The sequence below is a fragment of the Trichomycterus rosablanca genome, chromosome 19 (assembly GCF_030014385.1).
Source record: "Trichomycterus rosablanca isolate fTriRos1 chromosome 19, fTriRos1.hap1, whole genome shotgun sequence".
Lineage (NCBI taxonomy): Eukaryota > Metazoa > Chordata > Actinopteri > Siluriformes > Trichomycteridae > Trichomycterus > Trichomycterus rosablanca.
The window spans coordinates 14,699,258-14,723,139 of NC_086006.1; the positions used below are offsets into that span (position 1 = coordinate 14,699,258).

Genomic DNA, 23,882 nt, shown 5'->3' on the forward strand with positions numbered 1-23,882 from the left:
CATACCAAGAGATTTTGGACAATTTCATGCTCCCAACTTTGTGGTAACAGTTTGGGGATGGCTCCTTCCTGTTCCAACATGACTGCGCACCAGTGCACAAAGCAAGGTCCATAAAGACATGGATGAGCGAGTTTGGTGTAGAAGAACTTGACTGGCCTGCACAGAGTCCTGACTTCAACCCGATAGAACACCTTTGGGATGAATTAGAGCGGAGACTGCAAGCCAGGCCTTCTCGTCCAACATCAGTGTCTGACCTCACAAATGCGCTTCTGGAAGAATGGTGAAAAATCCCCATAAACACACTCCTAAACCTTGTGGAAAGCCTTCCCAGAAGAGTTTAAGCTGTTATAGATGCAAAGGATGGGCCGACATCATATTAAACCCTATGGATTAAGAATGGGAGTCACTCAAGTTCATATGCGTGTGAAGACAGACGAGCGAATACTTTTGGCAATATAGTGTATATGTATAAATAAAGTGTTTCTATATGGTAAGTGGAGCTAATACAATGGACAGTGAGTGTAGAAACAAGGAGGTGGTTTTAATGTTATGGCTGATCAGTGTATATAAATTTAGTTTCACCTTATTATGCTAATATATTAGTTTTGATATTGCTATATTTAATAACCATATTTTAATATTACCAATTCTACAAACTGTATAAATCATTTTCTTGCTCTTCTCCTTAAGACAGATGGTTCCACGGATGCACATATTAAAACAAACAACCATTAGTAATGACAGTACAGACACTTTTTCTGTGCCTGAAAATGTGTCATGTAGTGTTTAAATAGTTTCTCAGTCTGTAGTAGAATTTTTTCAAGATCCTGTAAGTAGCCTGTGTATGAAAACGTGTGATGCTTTGGGAAGGTCGACGGGACAAGAGGGCAGGAAGCTTAACAGTGCAACGCTTACCTCATCTCTGGAACAGGCAGTCTCTGTTCCCATATAGTTTGTTCCATCCTGCACATGGGCATGTTCCACCCAGCGCTCCAACACATACAAATACAGTCAGTTCCTTTTTCTGCCTGTCCCACCCAGCTGGGACACTCTGAGTGAGGCTGGAGCTGGGGGGACATACACACCCATTAAGATATTCCCTGCTGAGTTACTTTTTGGCAGAGTGAAAGGTTGTGTGGGGGTGTGGCACATATACAAAGACCACAAACAAGAACATGAATATTCCTACAGTTCCAGCAGTACGACTATGTTCCACTTATGTTCTTATATGCATTACGTTATGTTCATTTCCACAATATTATGTCTATTTCCAAAATTATTATATTATTTTCCATTTGTAATGGAAATCATGGTGTATTGTAGGTCCAGAGTATATGAGCTTTGTGTTTCTGAAAAAAGCTTTGGATCTACCGAAACACTGACTAAAATGAAGCATTTACTGTAGATGAATCATTACAAAATTCAAAGTTCATGCAGACTGTGCAGGAAACAAAACACACATTTTATGTGTGGTTTATTGTGGCAAAATAGCATCTGTGCTAAAATGCTTCTGACAAGAACTACACAAGGAATCTCTGTCAAAACCCTCTTAAAACATGACTTCTATTAATTTCATTTATCTAAATTATGGTATACTTCCAAAATAGTAATTAAAATATGTCACAGTTTTTAGGGATGTCCCGATCCGATCTCAGAGATCGGAATCAGGGCCGATCAAGGCATTTTTTAACTGATCGGTATCGGCTTTACTAAGGCAGATCCTAAGCCCGATCCTTTGTTTTAGTAAAGTGAAACAAGTCCAACAGTAAAGTGTAATGTCTGCAATGCGAGTGTTTCACGAGGCGGTAGTAGCAGAGCTGCATTCATTACTGTAGAATTTTACTATTTATATGGTATGTGAGTCAAGGATCACACCGGTTTACAAAACAACGTAGTGATGCACTTGCTTAATAAAGAAATAAATACACAGTATATTCACAAATTGTCGGGAGCATAACACTTTATTAACTTCTTCTGTTACGGTACCGAATAGCGGACAGAGTCATTGCGTTAGCCAAGCACGCTATTCCATGCACTATGGAAGCCCCAAAGGGTCAAAACACACTCACTTCGCGTAGAAACGTCCATCAAACCATTGTCACAATACAACCACAGAAAAGTTTGTTACAGTTACAACATGCATACAAGTACGGTGGCTCATAAGAAACAAACCAGATATCATTTAACCCAGGGGTGTCAAACTCACGGCCCGCGGGCCAGATCCGGCCCGCCACGTCACTTTATGTGGCTAGCGAGAGCTTAAACGACTGTACGATTGTTGTGATGGTTGAGTCGTTACAGAGACGCAGTTATAATTTAATGGGAGTCCTACACCTTTAAAATCGGCAACTGTTGACATCGTAGTCATGGCAACTAACTTTGAACTTCACTGGGAAGCCATGTGACTTTTACGGCAAAAGAACGCGGGTAGTAATGTAAACAATAATAAATAAATACAGATAATTATCTTGCAATATAATACAGAAACATCGTCTGTAAGTAGTGGCGTTTATATTCTCAGTTGTTTAGTGAGTATATCACAGCGTTTTAGTTACAAATGTACCGTAATTAAATACAATTGTTACCGTTACTATAGAAATTAGTATCTTTACACAGAATGCTAACTCGTTAGCACTATTTTACGTTTGGTTAAATCTCATATTGTACCAGATGTAACACTTGACTACAGCTGTGTGCTTTTACTGTATTAAGTTCTTTATTGTTTTTTTTTACTTCATTTTGATGCACACAGTGTATCACACAGCTGGGAAGCAAATAAAACCAACTGTATTCTGAAGGGAGCTGTCTGTCTGTCTGTCTGTCTGTCTGAGCAAGGGGGATAAACTATTAGTGAGGGCAGAATGATTGTCTTAAAATACACTGTAAAATCCTACATTAACTGCATCTCTCAAAATGCATGCTGCATGTTGTGACCTGCCACATCCCGCCAGTAGATGATATATTACTCATAATCCCAAAATGTACAAAAAGATAAGTAAGAAAATTAAGCAGAAGTAGGAAATTTTATGAAAATGAAAACAAGTTTGTGCTTCAGGAAGGGAATCCGGTGCATCTCTTGTGTTATGAGGCCATGTCTGTGGTAAAGGAGGACAATATAAATGCAGAATTCAGCCTCTAAGAAAAACAGCAGACTGCAATCACAGCAGGAAACGTAACAATCGGCCCTTTGAGGGCCACCATAATGCTGATGTGGCCCTCGGTGAAAATGAGTTTGACACCCCTGATTTAACCAAACAATCTACAATTACTACCAATTTGATATGGCACCTAAAAAATAAACACTCGGTCAAATACAGCGAGTTTATTATTATGTGATGAAAAGAGGAACCGGCTGTCCGCTAACACGGCAGAGATGCTGATTTTCCTCAAAAAGAACCTTCACTTCATTTTGAGTGTTCTAGTTTTACTACTACAATGCTGCACTAAGTTTGTTTACTTTTATTTTGTAAAAATAAAAGAACATTAAGCAATAGCTTGGATGCAGGCATTTTTTTCCGTACAGCACTGCAGAGCTATTCAGTTGTTAAACATATACTTGGATTAATTTGAATAACTGTAATGTACTTGAAGTGTGCACTGTGTGAACAGTATTATCTAGTTCTTATCTAGACAACATCTAGAAAATACAGGTATCAGTTTGACTCGGTATCGGATCGGGATCAAAATTAATGATCGGGATTGGGAACAAAAAAACGTGATCGGGACATCCCTAACAGTTTTAATTAATTACAGCATTATAAACCTGTTTTAAAGAAAACAGCTTAACATGTACTTATATGCCAAAATAGCTCAATTGCAGAGTTTCTATGATGTAGGACTTCTATGATGTAGGGTTTCTATAATATAGGACTAATAAAGAATGTTCATAATTTGTGGTAAAACTGCAATGGTTTGGTGACAAATGTTCTCACCTTGTTGCCATTGTTTTCCGGGTGGCATCGTACCTACCATGTTTCTGCCAAAAATGAATTGGTTTCAAAAAAAGGATACTTGGTGGCAATGCAGAGCTCTAGTTTGACTTTCGTTTAGTTTAGTTTAGTTGGCTGTAGTACTGCACGACCAGCTACCCATAACAAAAAACGCAGGGTAGAGCAGTAAGTCCAGGACTAGGGGATTTAAGTGTGCAAGGGGCCCTGTAAGAGTTGTGAGAAGTAGGTGTAGGACCATGTAGGGCTGTAAAGGTAAAAAGGGGCTTATAACTGACAGAAAGGGAAACTTAAGTTGGAAACCAGTTTAAAGTGAGACCATAAAAATAAACTATATTACAATTTGGGTGTGGTATTTCCATGCAGGATCAGTGCTGTGTTAGTAAATATTTAAAAATACGATTGACAAACTATCTGATCTGCTTACAGGGGCCTTGTTGGCACAGTGGTATATACAGTGCCTTGCAAAAGTATTCAGCCCCCTTGAACTTTTCAACCTTTTGCCACATTTCAGGCTTCAAACATAACGATATGAAATTGTAATTTTTTGTGAAGAATCAACAACAAGTGGGACACAATCGTGAAGTGGAACGAAATTTATTGGATATTTTAAACTTTTTTTAGAAATAAAAAACTTAAAAGTGGGGCGTGCAATATTATTCAGCCCCCTTGCGTTAATACTTTGTAGCGCCACCTTTTGCTGCGATTACAGCTGCAAGTCGCTTGGGGTATGTCTCTATCAGTTTTGCACATCGAGAGACAGAAATTTTTGCCCATTCTTCCTTGCAAAACAGCTCGAGCTCAGTGAGGTTGGATGGAGAGCGTTTGTGAACAGCAGTTTTCAGCTCTTTCCACAGATTCTCGATGGGATTCAGGTCTGGACTTTGACTTGGCCATTCTAACACCTGGATACGTTTATTTGTGAACCATTCCATTGTAGATTTTGCTTTATGTTTTGGATCATTGTCTTGTTGGAAGATAAATCTCCGTCCCAGTCTCAGGTCTTTTGCAGACTGCAACAGGTTTTCTTCCAGAATGGTCCTGTATTTGGCTCCATCCATCTTCCCATCAATTTTAACCATCTTCCCTGTCCCTGCTGAAGAAAAGCAGGCCCAAACCATGATGCTGCCACCACCATGTTTGACAGTGGGGATGGTGTGTTCAGGGTGATGAGCTGTGTTGCTTTTACGCCAAACATAACGTTTTGCATTGTGGCCAAAAAGTTCGATTTTGGTTTCATCTGACCAGAGCACCTTCTTCCACATGTTTGGTGTGTCTCCCAGGTGACTTTTTATAGATATCTTTGAGAAATGGCTTTCTTCTTGCCACTCTTCCATAAAGGCCAGATTTGTGCAGTGTACGACTGATTGTGTCCTATGGACAGAGTCTCCCACCTCAGCTGTAGATCTCTGCAGTTCATTCAGAGTGATCATGGGCCTCTTGGCTGCATCTCTGATCAGTCTTCTCCTTGTTTGAGCTGAAAGTTTAGAGGGACGGCCGGGTCTTGGTAGATTTGCAGTGGTCTGATACTCCTTCCATTTCAATATGATCGCTTGCACAGTGCTCCTTGAGATGTTTAAAGCTTGTGAAATCTTTTTGTATCCAAATCCGGCTTTAAACTTCTCCACAACAGTATCTCGGACCTGCCTGGTGTGTTCCTTGGTCTTCATGATGCTCTCTGCGCTTTAAACAGAACTCTGAGACTATCACAGAGCAGGTGCATTTATATGGAGACTTGATTACACACAGGTGGATTCTATTTATCACCATCAGTCATTTAGGTCAACATTGGATCATTCAGAGATCCTCACTGAACTTCTGGAGTGAGTTTGCTGCACTGAAAGTAAAGGGGCTGAATAATATTGCACGCCCCACTTTTTAGTTTTTTATTTCTAAAAAAAGTTTAAAATATCCAATAAATTTCGTTCCACTTCACGATTGTGTCCCACTTGTTGTTGATTCTTCACAAAAAATTACAATTTCATATCGTTATGTTTGAAGCCTGAAATGTGGCAAAAGGTTGAAAAGTTCAAGGGGGCTGAATACTTTTGCAAGGCACTGTAACGCTAGCCTGCCACTGCTGAGATCCGGGTTTGAATCTCAGTGGTGCTATCGGCTGTCTACACAGACATAATTGGCTAGGTCTTGGGGTGGGTGGTTGCCCAAAGCCCTGCAATTGATTGGCGCCTTGTCCAGGGTTTCCTGCCTTGCACCCAGTGTTGAAATGGACCCGCCGCAACCCTGGCCAGGACACTGCAATGAAATTAATAAAGGAAATGTTGATCACTGTTTTGTCAGGATAAGAACTCTTTTACTTGGCCATTTGCTTTGTACCCATGTGCAAGGGTCTGTATTTTAGGTTAACAACATTCAGTGCAACATCTGTAGATCAAAAAACAAAATTTAATTGGTGGTATTAAAGAACATAGTTGAGATCCTTTTGAAACATTTCTGCATGCTTGGACATTCCTTTGTGATATTTCTCTATAGCTTCTGTGTCTGTCTGTGCTGTCTATCTCTGCGTATGCGTCCAGATTGTCGGACTTTCCCTTCAATCCCTTCTCTGTTCTTTCATTTGGACTTGAAGTGGAGCACGAAAGGGGAGGGTCCTTGCTCTTAAAGGCCATCTTTTGACTGGAGAGCCTCTGGCTTGTGCTCTGTGTAGCTAAAATTAAGTGAACAGGCTCTTATTGTCTGTACTCCAAACAGGCATCAGTCCATGCCCATGATACCCACTGTCAACACAATGATAGCTGGACAGTGGAGCACTCTGAAGAGGGTTCTGCTACATGAAACGAGATGGAAAAGACTGAGTGAGAATGTTAGAGAGTGCAAGTGGTAATAGTTTGTGGGGTCGGTAGGTAAAGGGTGCAGGGAGCTAAGACTTGTCGTGATGTGTATGCGTACGCATCAATCATTTTTCTGCTGGGTTTGTGGGCTTACGGACTGAAAAAGGTAGGAGTTTGTTTCTTAGATTCACCCAAGCCAGACTGAAAAGCTTTGTTTAATAGCATAGCATTTAATTAACATAACAGAATGTTGTTTGTTTGCTGTGTTCATAAAGTGTTGAGTGTATTTGAGACCATTCCAACTTTTTTGTCTTTTGTTTATATATTATGTTGTAATGAGTCTACATTTACCATTTGTTTGTTAGTTCATTATAATTTTAATGTCATGTTTTACACTCGTTACAGTCATTACTGGACAGCACAGGTAGTTACAGGTTACACATGCTTCATCAGTTCAAGTTCAATGTCAAACACCATCAAGGGCAATTTTGTATCTTCAATTCACCTCACTTACATGTATTTGGACTGTGGGAGGAAATCAAAGCTCTCAGAGGAAACCCATTTAGACATTGACTTTTACATGAACAGCATTTCGCAGATGCTTTTGTCCAAAGCGACTTAGAATTGTAAACATATAGAGTTTGAGCATTTAAGAGTTAAGGGCTTGGCACTGTGAGGCAACTTGTGAGGCTTGAACCAGCGACCTTTTGATTACTAGTCCTGTACCTTAACCATTGAGCTGCCACTGGCCAGACATTTACCATTGTATTAGTTTGTTAATTACAGATTTTTGCAAAATAATGCATAGCCTGTCATAAAACATCATTTCTTTTTTGCAAATAGAAGTGGAAAGGTAAAACTGAATGACTGATTTTAAAGTGGGCTGGTTTGGAGTGTTGATGCTTCATATGCTCAATCTGGGTAAGCTAAGTGGGTAGCACTGTCGCCTCACAGCAAGAAGGTCTTGGGTTCGATCCCCAGGTGGGGCGGTCCGGGTCCTTTCTGTGTGGAGTTTGCATGTTCTCCCCATGTCTGCGTGGGTTTGTTCCGGGTGCTCTGGTTTCCTCCCACAGTCCAAAGACATGCAAGTGAGGTGAATTGGAAATACTTAATTGTCCATGATATGTTTGATATAACCTTGTGTGTGAACAGTCCTAATCATATATACAGTGTATCACAAAAGTGAGTACACCCCTCACATTTCTGCAAATATTTCATTATATCTTTTCATGGGACAACACTATAGACATGAAACTTGGATATAACTTAGAGTAGTCAGTGTACAGCTTGTATAGCAGTGTAGATTTACTGTCTTCTGAAAATAACTCAACACACAGCCATTAATGTCTAAATAGCTGGCAACATAACTGAGTACACCCCACAGTGAACATGTCCAAATTGTGCCCAAATGTGTCGTTGTCCCTCCCTGGTGTCATGTGTCAAGGTCCCAGGTGTGAATGGGGAGCAGGGCTGTTAAATTTGGTGTTTTGGGTACAATTCTCTCATACTGGCCACTGGATATTCAACATGGCACCTCATGGCAAAGAACTCTCTGAGGATGTGAGAAATAGAATTGTTGCTCTCCACAAAGATGGCCTGGGCTATAAGAAGATTGCTAACACCCTGAAAATGAGCTACAGCATGGTGGCCAAGGTCATACAGCGGTTTTCCAGGACAGGTTCCTCTCGGAACAGGCTTCGCCAGGGTCGACCAAAGAAGTTGAGTACACGTGTTCGGCGTCATATCCAGAGGTTGGCTTTAAAAAATAGACACATGAGTGCTGCCAGCATTGCTGCAGAGGTTGAAGACGTGGGAGGTCAGCCTGTCAGTGCTCAGACCATACGCCGCACACTGCATCAACTCGGTCTGCATGGTCGTCATCCCAGAAGGAAGCTGATTACGGGAATGCCCTGTGGTCTGACGAGACCAAGATAAACTTGTTTGGCTCAGATGGTGTCCAGCATGTGTGGCGGCGCCCTGGTGAGAAGTACCAAGACAACTGTATCTTGCCTACAGTCAAGCATGGTGGTGGTAGCATCATGGTTTTGGGCTGCATGAGTGTTGCTGGCACTGGGGAGCTGCAGTTCATTGAGGGAAACATGAATTCCAACATGTACTGTGACATTCTGAAACAGAGCATGATCCCCTCCCTTCGAAAACTGCTGAGGAAGCTGAAGGTAAAGGTGATGGACTAAACCCAATTGAGCACCTGTGGCGCAGCCTCAAGTGGAAGGTGGAGGAGTTCAAGGTGTCTAACATCCACCAGCTCCGTGATGTCATCATGGAGGAGTGGAAGAGGATTCCAGTAGCAACCTGTGCAGCTCTGGTGAATTCCATGCCCAGGAGGGTTAAGGCAGTGCTGGATAATAATGGTGGTCACACAAAATATTGACACTTTGGGCACAATTTGGACATGTTCACTGTGGGGTGTACTCACTTATGTTGCCAGCTATTTAGACATTAATGGCTGTGTATTGAGTTATTTTCAGAAGACAGTAAATCTACACTGCTATACAAGCTGTACACTGACTACTCTAAGTTTTATCCAAGTTTCATGTCTATAGTGTTGTCCCATGAAAAGATATAATGAAATATTTGCAGAAATGTGAGGGGTGTACTCACTTTTGTGATACACTGTATATATATATATATATATATATATATATACAGTGTATCACAAAAGTGAGTACACCCCTCACATTTCTGCAGATATTTAAGTATATCTTTTCATGGGACAACACTGACAAAATGACACTTTGACACAATGAAAAGTAGTCTGTGTGCAGCTTATATAACAGTGTAAATTTATTCTTCCCTCAAAATAACTCAATATACAGCCATTAATGTCTAAACCACCGGCAACAAAAGTGAGTACACCCCTAAGAGACTACACCCCTAAATGTCCAAATTGAGCACTGCTTGTCATTTTCCCTCCAAAATGTCATGTGATTTGTTAGTGTTACTAGGTCTCAGGTGTGCATAGGGAGCAGGTGTGTTCAATTTAGTAGTACAGCTCTCACACTCTCTCATACTGGTCACTGAAAGTTCCAACATGGCACCTCATGGCAAAGAACTCTCTGAGGATCTTAAAAGACGAATTGTTGCGCTACATGAAGATGGCCAAGGCTACAAGAAGATTGCCAACACCCTGAAACTAAGCTGCAGCACAGTGGCCAAGATCATCCAGCGTTTTAAAAGAGCAGGGTCCACTCAGAACAGACCTCGCGTTGGTCGTCCAAAGAAGCTGAGTGCACGTGCTCAGCGTCACATCCAACTGCTGTCTTTGAAAGATAGGCGCAGGAGTGCTGTCAGCATTGCTGCAGAGATTGAAAAGGTGGGGGGTCAGCCTGTCAGTGCTCAGACCATACGCCGCACACTACATCAAATTGGTCTGCATGGCTGTCACCCCAGAAGGAAGCCTCTTCTGAAGTCTCTACACAAGAAAGCCCGCAAACAGTTAGCTGAAGACATGTCAACAAAGGACATGGATTACTGGAACCATGTCCTATGGTCTGATGAGACCAAGATTAATTTGTTTGGTTCAGATGGTCTCAAGCATGTGTGGCGGCAATCAGGTGAGGAGTACAAAGATAAGTGCGTCATGCCTACAGTCAAGCATGGTGGTGGGAATGCCATGGTCTGGGGCTGCATGAGTGCAGCAGGTGTTGGGGAGTTACATTTCATTGAGGGACACATGAACTCCAATATGTACTGTGAAATACTGAAGCAGAGCATGATCCCCTCCCTCCGGAAACTGGGTCGCAGGGCAGTGTTCCAGCATGATAATGACCCCAAACACACCTCTAAGACGACCACTGCTTTATTGAAGAGGCTGAGGGTAAAGGTGATGGACTGGCCAAGCATGTCTCCAGACCTAAACCCAATAGAACATCTTTGGCGCATCCTCAAGCGGAAGGTGGAGGAGCGCAAAGTCTCGAATATCCGCCAGCTCCGTGATGTCGTCATGGAGGAGTGGAAAAGCATTCCAGTGGCAACCTGTGAAGCTCTGGTAAACTCCATGCCCAGGAGAGTTAAGGCAGTTCTGGGAAATAATGGTGGCCACAAAAAATATTGACACTTCAGGAACTTTCACTAAGGGGTGTACTCACTTTTGTTGCCGGTGGTTTAGACATTAATGGCTGTATATTGAGTTATTTTGAGGGAAGAATAAATTTACACTGTTATATAAGCTGCACACAGACTACTTTTCATTGTGTCAAAGTGTCATTTTGTCAGTGTTGTCCCATGAAAATATATACTTAAATATCTGCAGAAATGTGAGGGGTGTACTCACTTTTGTGATACACTGTATATATATATATATATACTGTATATTAAACTGCAGGATTTTTCAAACCCCACCCACGGGTCGCAGAGAAAAAATAATAATAATTAAATAAACTAAAACAGGCACATAAACACGAAAAGAACTTGTACATGTGTGTCCCCTTGTGGAAGCTTTACGTTACATCTAAACCACAGTTGGACCAAATTGCCACCAATTTTATTTAAAAATCATGGGCAAAATGTGGGTTGCTTGAAAAAAAGTTTTTAAAAACCCCCAAAAAACCCTGGTATACTGTATTGAGTCACTCTGCTGTTGAGCTTGGCGAAGTAAGAGGTGACGTGTAACTGACGTGTCGCCTGCACCTCATTGACCGTTAATTAGCTTCAGGTGGAAAAGCTTCTATTTATAACTGTTTATTACTCACAGATTTTGACAGCTTCTCTGCCGGGAAACTTGCTTTTTACTGGAACTGTAATCTTGGGTAACTCTTTCTGGGAACTTGGATGGTGTTATGTCTTTTTGGGTTAATTTTCAAATCTTACAGGTGCAGGGCTACACCTGGCACCTCAGTGGCAAAGCACAGCCTGCCCATAATTTTACAACCTACAATTTAGGATTGCCAATAATAAACCGGTTAAGAATTTAGAGATGCAAATTTTGTAACATTCTTTTAACCGATAACTAACCATCATCAGTTGGTAGTTAACCCTTAACCAACAAACATTTACCACCTAGCAAAGCATCAAGTTTTATGAAACAAAACTGTATGTTTTATTTAGTATAAACATCTTTTTCATTCCAGTCTGCATTTTCTCCCTTTTTATAAAGCCTTAATGCCACTTCTCTGAATATATACTAAAACCAAACCTTCTTGATTATCAAAAAATTTACTTCTCCACATTTTTATCATTAACTTGTTGGCATTTTCATTGTTTTTACATTTGCTCAGGTCTTCAATTCTGCTACCAAACTCTTTCAAGATCACTTAGCTGGTTTTCCAGGCTTCCGTGGGAACCAGGGCAGCATGGCATACCACTGACCATGCAATCAGAACAGTTCATATTTTCCGTAGTTACTTACTACAGAATTGAGTGTTCCTAACCCATTATTATTTAACACTAGATGTTGAAGTGATTTAAATGAGGTTTTTGAACTGGCTTTGCAATCAGTCATGTGCATTAGAGAGAGAGCGAGAGAGAGACAGAGAGAGACAGAGAGAGAGAGCAACAAGCGGAAATTAACTTCCTCTTCTAAATTTGGATCTATGGGATTTCAGAGTTACTTAGTTAAACACTTCAGTCATTACCATCAAATTATATCATCGTATCAAATTCTCAGCACTGGAACATTCTGTACATGACTTTTTTTTGCATTTAGACCTTGATGTGTGTTTGAGATTTTGTGTGTGTTGATTCCCACAATGACAGGAAGACATGACAATTAAGAAATATTTTGCTGGTAGCCATATAGGTTTATACCGATAATTGGGGAAACCTCTGTGAAAAGCTTGATAGATTTTATTATAATATTAACCAAAGTCTGTTCTGTGACGGAAGGTGCTTTCTCTCTTTTTCCATTTATTACCTGCTTCCTTTAACGTTATGCCTGGCTGCCAGTTGCATAATGCTTATTCTTCTGGAAAGATTTCAACATTTAACCTTCATATGCTGCCACTTTGCTTTGAGATATGTTTCAAGAAGCAACCAGTAAATTAATGATTCCTGACAGCCCTGACAGGTTGCCAGTCCATCACGGGGCAAACACACACACATACAGTCATGTGAAAAAGTTAGGACACCCCATGAAACCTTTGTCTTTTTGAACATATTTAAACATGAGGACATTTGAGCTTCATTTGAACAGTACTGAGAGATAGAGCTTATATAACTAAACAAATAAAACTGAAAAAAATTACTTTTAAACTCAAGTTGTAAAATATAATAAACAAAAATGGAAATTTATTGTGAGGAAAAAGTTTGGACACCCTGTGTCCTAATATCTGGTATTTCCCCCTTTGGCTGAAATAATTGGCTCAATTAGACGTTTCCTATAACCATCTGACATCCTATAACCTTTCTCTGACATCGACTGGGAGAACGTTTTTCCCAATCCTTCATGCATAATTCTTTCAGCTGTGTGAGGTTTGAGGGGTTTCTTGCATGCACAGCCCGTTTCAGATCACCCCACAGCATCTCAATAGGATTAAGATCCGGGCTTTGACTTGGCCATTCCACAACTCTCCATTTCTTTCTTTTGAGCCATTCCTTGGTGGATTTACTGGAATGTTTGGGGTCGTTGGTGTTGAGTGGTCCACCTCCGCTTCAGTTTTTGAACAGATGGTCTTACATTTTCCTCAAGCACTCTCTGATACAGTGAAGAATTCATCATGTATTCTATAATGGAAAGCTTGCCAGGCCCTGCTGCTGCAAAGCAGCCCCAAACCATGACATTTCCACCTCCATGCTTCACAGTTGGTATGAGGTTCTTGTGCTTAAATGCTGTGTTGGGTTTGCACCAAATATGTCTTCTGTTACTGTGCCCAAATAATTCAACTTTGGAATCATCTGTCCAAAGCACATTGTTCCAGAAGTCCTGGTCTTTGTCTAGGTGTTCTCTGGTAAACTTTAGTCTTGCCCTGATGTTTTTTTGACAGCAAGGGTTTCCTCATTGCAGACCACCCATGAAAATCAAACTTGTGCAGTCTCTTTCTGATGGTAGATGCATGTGCAATCGCTACCTGTAGGCCCCGTGATGACAGTGTGGGATTATTGGAGATTTCTTTACACATCTTGCGGTCTGCTCTTGGACTGAACTTGCAAGGACGGCCTGACCTGGCCATGTTGAGAGTTGTTTTAAATGTTCTCCACTTGTAAATGATTTTCCGGACAGTGGAATGGCTGATTTCTAATTGTTTCGAGATCTTTTTAAATTCCTTCCCAGACTCATATGCATCTACAACTTTCTTTCTGAAGGCCTCAGAGAGCTCTTTAGATCTTTAATCAAGAGCAAACCAAACTAATGTCTGAGGTTTAAATAAAACTCCAATGTCCTCTAACGATGGTCTAATCATTGCAGCTGATGTGGTGCACCGGATTCTTATTTTAAGTAGTAATAAATGTGGGTGTGTCCTAACTTTTTCCTCACAAGAAATTTCCATTTTTGTTCATTACATTTTACAACTTGTGTTTAAAAGTAATTTTTACAGTTTTATTTGTTTAGTTATCTAAGCTCCATCTCTCAGTACTGTTCAAATAAAGCTCAAATGTCCATATGTTTAAATATGTTCAAAAAGACAAAGGTTCTCATGGGGTGTCCTTTTTCACATGACTGTACATTCACACATGTCTCGGGTAGGGATGTCCCGATCACGTTTTTTTGTTCCCGATACCGATCCCGATTATTAATTTTGATCCCGATCCGATACCGAGTCTCAAACCGATACTTGTATTTTCTAGATGTTGTCTAGATAAGAACTGTATAATACTGTTCACACAGTGCACACTTCAAGTACATAACAGTTATTCAAATTAATCCAATGTACATGTTTAACAACTAAATAGCTCTGCAGTGCTGTAGGGAAAAATGCTGCATCCAAGCTATTGGCTTAATGTTTTGTATTTTTACAAAATCAATCAAAACGAGTGAGAATTACAGTTTTACTTTAAACTTTACATTCGAAGAAAAAAAATCTGTTTAATGCAGTGATATACTAAAAATGAACAGAAATCTGTGTAGCAGCTTAACTTAAATATATGAAAAAAAGTTACTTAAAAGCATTACAGTAAAACCTGAATACCAAAATAAAATGGAAAGGCTCTTAAAGTGCTTGTATTGTGACAATGGTTTGATGGACGTTTCTATGCGAAGTGAGTGTGTTTTGACACTTTGGGGCTTCCATAGTGCATGGAATAGCGTGCTTGACTCTAGCTGTCCGCTATTCGGTACCGTAACAGAAGAAGTTAATAAAGTGTTATGCTCCCGACAGTATGTGAATATACTGTGTATTTATTTCTTTATTAAACGAGTGCGTCACTACGTTGTTTTGTAAGCCGGTGTGATCCTTGACTCACACACCATATAAACAGTAAAATTGTACAGTAATGAACGCAGCTCTGCTCCTACCGCCTTGTGAAACGCTCACATTGCAGACATTACACCGCTGTTGGAATTGTTTCACTTTCCAATTTAAAGTATTTCCACACAGCGGACATGCTGATGTAAAACAAAAGACCGGGATTGCGATCGGGTTTAGTAAAGCCGATTCCGATCAGTTAAACAATGCCTTGATCGGCCCCGATCACGATCTTTGAGATCGGATCGGGACATCCCTAGTCTCGGGACTTGTGGGAGGAAACCCACAGCGGATGATTTGTCCACATATTTGATTTGGCACAGTTTTTATGTCAGGTGCCATTCTTTATGCAACCGGGCTGGTCCCGAGTTCCAAATTCCTGAAAGAAATGCTGTTAGGACTAGTGTGGCTCCATTACAGATGCTTAAACAGATGGGTACATGGGAAAATGTGCTTAATTTCACGGATTCTTAAAGTCAGTCAACAAATTACCTCATAAATTAAATGATGGAATAAATGAAAGCTACAATAGACAGCACAGTTTACCTTAATAGTTGAATGTAAACATAGAACATTCACAGACGGTGCGAGGTTCTGTCTCAAATATGAAAATTCTTGTCCGTGTTTTGACCCCCCTTCCCCCTGTGTCCACAGAATTGGTTGGGAGATTTCCATACTCAGTTAAGCGAGTAGCTTTTTAGCTGCTTTACACTTTTTGACTAACTCATTGTTAACCTAATTGCCGTAGGATTGCTAGGTCTGCCTCCTATTGCAAATTAACCAGTAATCGTGAGGCACTTGAACGCTACGCGATTGAAAAATGTTTAATCACTAAACACAAACCTTAAAGTTTGAATCTCACAGCAAATTGCATATTACATGGGAAACGGCTCATTTTACGATCCATGACGCGATTATCACAGCCGTGAATTAGGTAGGGCCTTAGTTACACATATGTACACAAATACATGTAAAAAAAGCACCCATTCATCTAAGACGTTTTTGTGTTAGAGTGCATGTCTTTTAGAGAGATGTGTTGTATGGCAACAGTGTTGTATGGCATCCAGTGGGCATGCACTGTATCTCCTGCCAGCTGTTCAAACAGCACCAGTTCTGGAGTCTGAGTGGAAACGAGCTCCCTGTACCTCCACTGCCAAGTGGAAAAACACACATCCATACACAAAGCTGCGTTATCCACCTCAACTTAGACGTCACACATGCTTCAAAACATAATGCTACATGTTCATGCAGACATGACACACACTTCAGTGTTTATTTTTGCACTATTTTTAAACAAGGCACAAGGTGAATCTGTCTTTGGCAAATGATCAGCACTAATAAAGATTGCAGGCAATAGTCACCAAGCTATAAAGATCACTAAAATCGATCTGTTGTTGCATCTGAGCTTGAAGTGGTTCAGTAGGGAATAATATCTTAAGACAAGGTGTGTCACTGGAAGATTTACTATTATGCAATGGTTTTGCCATCCTGCTTGTCTAAGAAAGATGAGATGCTTTACACAAAGATAGAAACTGAGCTTGAAGGCTAGTCGCAGAGGTACAAAGCTAAATCTAAAAAAAAAAAACCAGACAAACACAGAGGAATCTGCTAAGCTCTTGGTTCCTTGAAATGTAATTGTTTGGGATTTTTTTTTGTCCGCAGGCAGGGAAAGGTGAGCCCCATGAGTTTAAGGAGAAGACCTTCAAGAAGAAGCGTCAGTGCGGGGTGTGTAAACAAAACATAGACGGTCTGGGCTCCTTCTGCCGAGGTAGGTCTTTTCTCCTGAATTTTAGTACGCCAGGACATATTGATTTATTTTAGGCTTATCTCTTTAGAACACGAGTAGTAAAAATAGTAATAGTAATAAGTGTATTTTTTTATTTTTATAAATGTAAATAGCGCCTATCGAGGTCCTTACACAGCGTTTATAACCCCACCCCTTAGTCTTTCGCACCCAGCAGATTAAAGGCCAATTTTGTCTGCTGTAGTATGTAGTGTGGATGCCACATAGCATTCACATAACGTCCTAGGGACCTGGGTTTGAGCTTGCTTCCATGTAGTTCCTGAAAGGAGGTTGGCATGTTCTTCTGCATGGGTTTTCTTTTTATACCATGTTTTCCTCTTGCATGGCTACTCCACGTTGTTCCTTGGTTTAGGAAGGTGACTGAATATTTGAGTGTTTAATAGTCTTATAAATCATTCCCTGTGTAAACATCTGCTTTGTGCACAGTGTTTTGGGGTGATGGTAGATCTTTTACGACCCTTATCAGTAAGGCCCTACCTAATTCACGGCCATGAAAATCACATCATGGACTGTAAAATGAGCCATTTCCCGTGAAATATTCACCAATACTTTGCTGGACTTGTGCATGAGGTCGGCTTCATGTATGGAGCGACACGCCTCTGCGCTTCTCCACTTTCTGTACAGGTGCCCTGGGCAACCAAGGTCCTTACACATTGTTTATAACCCCACCCCTTAGTCCAGTCTTAGGTACCCAGCAGACTGAAGGCCAATTTGTCTGCTGCAGACATAAGCCAATTATGCCTGCTAGAGGGTGCCCAGACGACTGTAGCAGAGCCAAGATTTTAACACGAAGCTCAGAATATTGGCGCTGGTGACCCAAGGGCATTATTTAAGGAGAGGAAAGAGCGTATAACATCACTATAAAGAAAAATATAATAATAATAATAAAAATAAAGTCCTGACTAATTATAAACTGTCAGAAATGAGAACAAGCTTCTTGAAGGATGGATTAGGAAAACCTTATGTCAAAATTCATACAAAAGAATGATTTATCTTTCTTGCTCTTTAACTTGCTAAATCTGTGTACCATGTTCTCTGTGTCTTCTATAGTCTGCAAAACAGCCACTCATAAGAAATGTGAAAGCAAGGTAAGAACCATCTACTCACATTTTTGTAAAATACATGTCATAAGTTCAGGCCAAACTCATTGCTATCAGGTGTAGGAAATTAATTTAAGACCTTCAGCAGTTTGGGGAATGCCCATTTCTGTTCCAGCATGACTGTAGGGCCCCTGTGCACAAAGCACGGTTCATAATGACATGATTTGACAAGTCAACCCCATTAAATACCTTCGGATAAATAACAAGTGCCTGACCTCACCAATGCTATTTTGAGTGAATGGGCACAACTTCCCAAAGACACACTCCAAAAACTTGTGGAAAGCCTTCTCAGAAGAATGGAGGCTGCAAAAGCCTTAATAGGAATGCTCAAGTGTCTGTATGCATTTGACCATACAGTATATGTTCTGTATGTCTTTTTCAGTCTTGCTTTTTTATTTTTCAACCCCCTATCTTGCTCTATAAAGCCACTGTGTGTCGAAGCACCCAAATCTTTTACTGCTGTTGCCGAATGCCAGCTCTGGCAAACCTAATGTAGGAACTGTTGATCAGTCATTTAGTTAAATTTGGCTTAGATCTAAGAACTGTTTTGTTTATTTTTATTAACCACTATTCTGGTCAGGTTCAAGGCAGGTCCGGTTGCAAGGTGCAAGGCAGGAATAACCTGGACAGGGTGCCAGAAGAATTGGTTGGGAGTTTTCCAAAAAGTTACCCAAGTAGTGTTTTTAGCTGCTTTAGACTTCATGGAAATTTTGACTAACCGATTGCTAACTGATTTGCCGTAGGATTGCTCGGACCGCCTCATATTGCAAATTAACTAGTACACGTGAGACACTTGAATGCTAGTTGTTAGGTTTTGAATGTAACATAAGATTTGTGGCTGTGTAACTGGAATCCCAGTCCATGCTCAGCGATAGTCATCGTCCCAGCACTGGAAGGGAGCTGCCGCTGTCCCCACGGGAAGTCGTCAAGGACAGACCTATTCATTGCCTTATCCGTTCTGTTAAAGTCATGCTACCTCTTTAGCTTTCAACACCTCTGTGGTGACTCTGAACAAAGAGATGCATTGAAGCCCATTTTACCCCACCTACTTTAGAAAAGACGAAAATGACTGGCATATCTGAATGCCGATGGGCAACATCAAAGTCAACCTTGATTCGATACTGAGGGCCCTTGAATGCCCAGTTGGCTCTACAGAAACTATTAATAGCAAAGCCAAACGGCTTACAGGCTGCATCCATCAAACTTAGTTTGGTATGCTTTCACTGATGCTAACTCATCATAATTGCCAGATGTTTCAGATGATGGAGGACTTGTTTAAAATTTTCAGTCATGATGATCTTTGCCAATTTGCTAAAGCCGTGCAGCCCTTGGCAGTCAGTGACTGCAAATGCTTTTTTTTCTAATTACCAAGATACTTTTGGAGAACAGTCAGCTGTTTCCTGTTGCTCTGCTAAGCTTTTATTCCATGTAAAGTTGATTTAAACATTTATACATTCGCCTCTCTGTAAGGAGAGTTTTTTGGCAAGGTACACCCCAAAAGCTTACTAGAACAAGAAATTAAACTCCTGTCTGTGAGTAGCAACTAAAGAACTAAAGAATAGAAATCTGAGCGTGTCCATGGAAACTGAAGAAAAAGACAGTGAGCAAGAGAGGGCTCAGGAAAACTTGAGAGATAGTAATGTGCAAGATAGTAGTGGACTAAGCCAATAGCTGAGTCTCAGGATTGCTTATAAATAGGGCCCTACTAAATTCACGGACCTCGTTTTTCAAAAATCACAGACTTTTAAAGAAAAGTGCCTACATTAATGGTTGAATATTAACCTAGAACATTCTGCAAAGGTGTGAGGCTCCGTCTCAAAGAAGAACATTTTCATTCGTGTTTTCATACACATCCCTCTGTGTCAACAGAATTGGTTGGGAGTTTTCCTGAGTTACCTGAGTAGTATTTTAGCTGCTTTACACTTAAACATCTTAGACATTTTGACCAACTCAGTTACCTGTGTATTGTTTTAGCTGCTTTACACTTTGACATTTTTGACATTTAATAATTGTAATAACTTTTTCACAATTTTATTTATTGAAATAAGTAGCTAAAATATGATTGCAGTTATTAAAGGATCTGATAGATCCAGTATACATACAACAAGAGTTTTTAGCAATACTTATTGTGTAAACTAAATTTCTCTCAATTTAGTGTAGCCAATCTGCTGCTGGGGTCCTCGACGGTGTCCAAGCAGGGTGTATAATCGCCTGACACACACACCCTCCGATGCGTGCACAGTCCACAAATCCCTTGTTATTCTCCCATACTTTGGTGGATTTGTGCGTGAGGTCAGCTTCACGTATGGAGAGCCACGCCCTGATCTCAGTTTCTTATTTGTATGGCGCTTTTACAGTGGACATTGTCTCAAAGCAAATCTCTGCACTCCTTTACTTTCTGTACAGGTCCCCGGTGCAACTAAGGTCCACAGCGTTGATAACCCCACCTATTAGTTCGGTCTTTCCCACCCAGCAGTTTTGTCTGCTGCAGGCATTAGCCAATAGTGCCTCCTAGAGGGTGCCCAGCTGACCGGTAGATGAGCCAAGATTTGAACCCGGGAGCTCAGAATTTTGGTACTTGTGTGCTAGCGGATTATGCCGCCGCGCCACTTGGGTGCCTGAAATTTCTACATTTCTTTACAGATTATAACTCAGTTCCTCTAGACGAGTGTAGTTAGTAGGTGGTTGCAGGTGCTGTTTGCCTGATTAGCTATAGTCTTAGTAAATCAAGTGTTCACGTTAGATGCATTACAAACATCTTCTGGTAGCATCAGTTCCTGTTTTGTCCTGCACCGTCTCAAGTGTGCACATCTGGTTCTGATTTAAATACGAACTGTGTTAAAAAGCTCTTCACAGACTCACTGCAGCTCCAAAACAGCTGATATGCATTTTTGAACATGTGTATACAGTGTATCACAAAAGTGAGTACACCCCTCACATTTCTGCAAATATTTCATTATATCTTTTCATGGGACAACACTATAGACATGAAACTTGGATATAACTTAGAGTAGTCAGTGTACAGCTTGTATAGCAGTGTAGATTTACTGTCTTCTGAAAATAACTCAACACACAGCCATTAATGTCTAAATAGCTGGCAACATAAGTGAGTACACCCCACAGTGAACATGTCCAAATTGTGCCCAAATGTGTCGTTGTCCCTCCCTGGTGTCATGTGTCAAGGTCCCAGGTGTGAATGGGGAGCAGGGCTGTTAAATTTGGTGTTTTGGGTACAATTCTCTCATACTGGCCACTAAATATTCAACATGGCACCTCATGGCAAAGAACCCTCTGAGGATGTGAGAAATAGAATTGTTGCTCTCCACAAAGATGGCCTGGGCTATAAGAAGATTGCTAACACCCTGAAACTGAGCTACAGCATGGTGGCCAAGGTCATACAGCGGTTTTCCAGGACAGGTTCCACTCGGAACAGGCTTCGCCAGGGTCGACCAAAGAAGTTGAGTCCACGTGTTCGGCGTCATATCCAGAGGTTGGCTTTAAAAAATAGACACATGAGTGCTGCCAGCATTGCTGCAGAGGTTGAAGACGTGGGAGGTCAGCCTGTCAGTGCTCAGACCATACGCCGCACACTGCATCAACTCGATCTGCATGGTCGTCATCCCAGAAGGAAGCTGACTCACAAGAAAGCCCGCAAACAGTTTGCTGAAGACAAGCAGTCCAAGAACATGGATTACTGGAATGCCCTGTGGTCTGACGAGACCAAGATAAACTTGTTTGGCTCAGATGGTGTCCAGCATGTGTGGCGGCGCCCTGGTGAGAAGTACCAAGACAACTGTATCTTGCCTACAGTCAAGCATGGTGGTGGTAGCATCATGGTCTTGGGCTGCATGAGTGTTGCTGGCACTGGGGAGCTGCAGTTCATTGAGGGAAACATGAATTTCAACATGTACTGTGACATTCTGAAACAGAGCATGATCCCCTCCCTTCGAAAACTGGGCCTCATGGCAGTTTTCCAACAGGATAACGACCCCAAACACAACCTCCAAGATGACAACTGCCTTGCTGAGGAAGCTGAAGGTAAAGGTGATGGACTAAACCCAATTGAGCACCTGTGGCGCAGCCTCAAGTGGAAGGTGGAGGAGTTCAAGGTGTCTAACATCCACCAGCTCCGTGATGTCATCATGGAGGAGTGGAAAAGGATTCCAGTAGCAGCCTGTGCAGCTCTGGTGAATTCCATGCCCAGGAGGGTTAAGGCAGTGCTGGATAATAATGGTGGTCACACAAAATATTGACACTTTGGGCACAATTTGGACATGTTCACTGTGGGGTGTACTCACTTATGTTGCCAGCCATTTAGACATTAATGGCTGTGTGTTGAGTTATTTTCAGAAGACAGTAAATCTACACTGCTATACAAGTTGTACACTGACTACTCTAAGTTATATCCAAGTTTCATGTCTATAGTGTTGTCCCATGAAAAGATATAATGAAATATTTGCAGAAATGTGAGGGGTGTACTCACTTTTGTGATACACTGAATATGATCCTTAATATCAGAATACAGTATATCTTAAAAAAAAGTTTTAGCTAGTTTTACTATTACGCATGTAATTTTATCTGTTTGTGATTGTCTGATACAGGGTCCAGCTCTGATGAGTCAATGAATGAGGTCTTTTTTATTTAGATCACCAGATAGTTTAAGTAAGATCGCCCTGAATCGTCCAATCAGAGGAGCTGAGGTGCGTCTGCAAACAATTCAATGAGCAATTAGGATTCTTTAACCACATGCCGTGTGACTGCTCAAGGCAGTCCTGGCTCAAGTATTAAATCACGAGTAATCTTCTCTTGTTTTTCTCAAATGGTGTTTCCTGAAAGCAAAAATAGAACCAGGATTGTCTGTGTGTTTCCTTTCGGGCTGTGTACATGAGGTACAGAAGAACTGTGTGCTAGTATTGTATCCAACACTAATCCTTCTAAAGAATCAGCGGTCATGACACCCATAAATCCACATTATGGTACAGTTGGGGTGCTCCTTGTGCACTGCTAGTGTCTGCTTGGTCTAAAGATTCCTTGTCTTTCCTTTTATTCTGAGAACTAAATTGTCACAGACGGCTAGAGCAGCCTGTCATATTGTGACAACCAGTTCTTAGTTCTGTGCTATCCCTTTCCTATCCACTTTCTCTGTTTAGTTTCTTTTATATGTTACTTTGTTTCGGTTCCCCGTGCCCGTGTGGGTTTCCTCCGGGTGCTCCGGTTTCCTCCCACAGTCCAAAGACATGCAAGTGAGGTGATTTGGAGACGCTAAATTGTCCAGGACTGTGTTTGATATAACCTTGTGAAGTGATGAGCCTTGTGTGGTGAGTAACTACCGTTCCTGTCATGAATGTAACTGAAGTGTAAAACATGACGTTAAAATCCCACCAAACTTTGTTTCGGTTATTTTGGCCAACATATTTATTTGATTGTCTCTTTTTTGTATTAGTACTGCTCGACCTTAGTTTGTACATCTTTCACTTGGGTTAATTTTTCCATTTTTGAAAATTTGGCTTTACCATGCACTTTACTAATGAGACGTGACCCGCCTTGTTACAGTTAATATTGGGTTTTTAGACATGCGCCCCCTTTTGTGTGCCATCCTTGAACTTGTGCCCCCTCCCCCCACATTAACCCTCGCCCAAAAACCATTGCGAAAGCTCTTGACAAGCTAAAATAATATAATTAATGTTGTGCACATTATGCATACAATGCAGTTTTGCAGTTTAAAATATTTACTTCAGGCCCTCAGGTGGCGCAGCGGTAAAACATGCTAGCACACCAGAGCTGACATTTTGAACTCGTCGGTTCCAAACTCAGCTCTGCCATTCGTCTGGGCTGGGAACCTACATGAACAATGATTGGCTGTCGTTCATACAGGGTGGGAG

General features: G+C 41.1%; 1 protein-coding gene across 5 annotated transcripts in view; it reads left to right on the top strand.

Annotated features, from left to right (window-relative positions):
* The window catches only part of tns2a (tensin 2a), a 121,475-nt gene that overhangs the window by 37,236 nt on the left and 60,357 nt on the right, over nucleotides 1-23,882 (top strand). For 4 of the 5 annotated variants that reach the window (XM_063016141.1, XM_063016142.1, XM_063016139.1 and 1 more), the window contains exons 2-3: nucleotides 16,759-16,864; nucleotides 17,951-17,988. In XM_063016141.1, the coding sequence (XP_062872211.1) occupies nucleotides 16,759-16,864; nucleotides 17,951-17,988 (144 nt within the window). Of the gene's footprint in view, nucleotides 1-6,881; nucleotides 6,903-16,758; nucleotides 16,865-17,950; nucleotides 17,989-23,882 lie in introns of those variants that run through there. The other variant, XM_063016144.1, reaches the window with a different exon arrangement.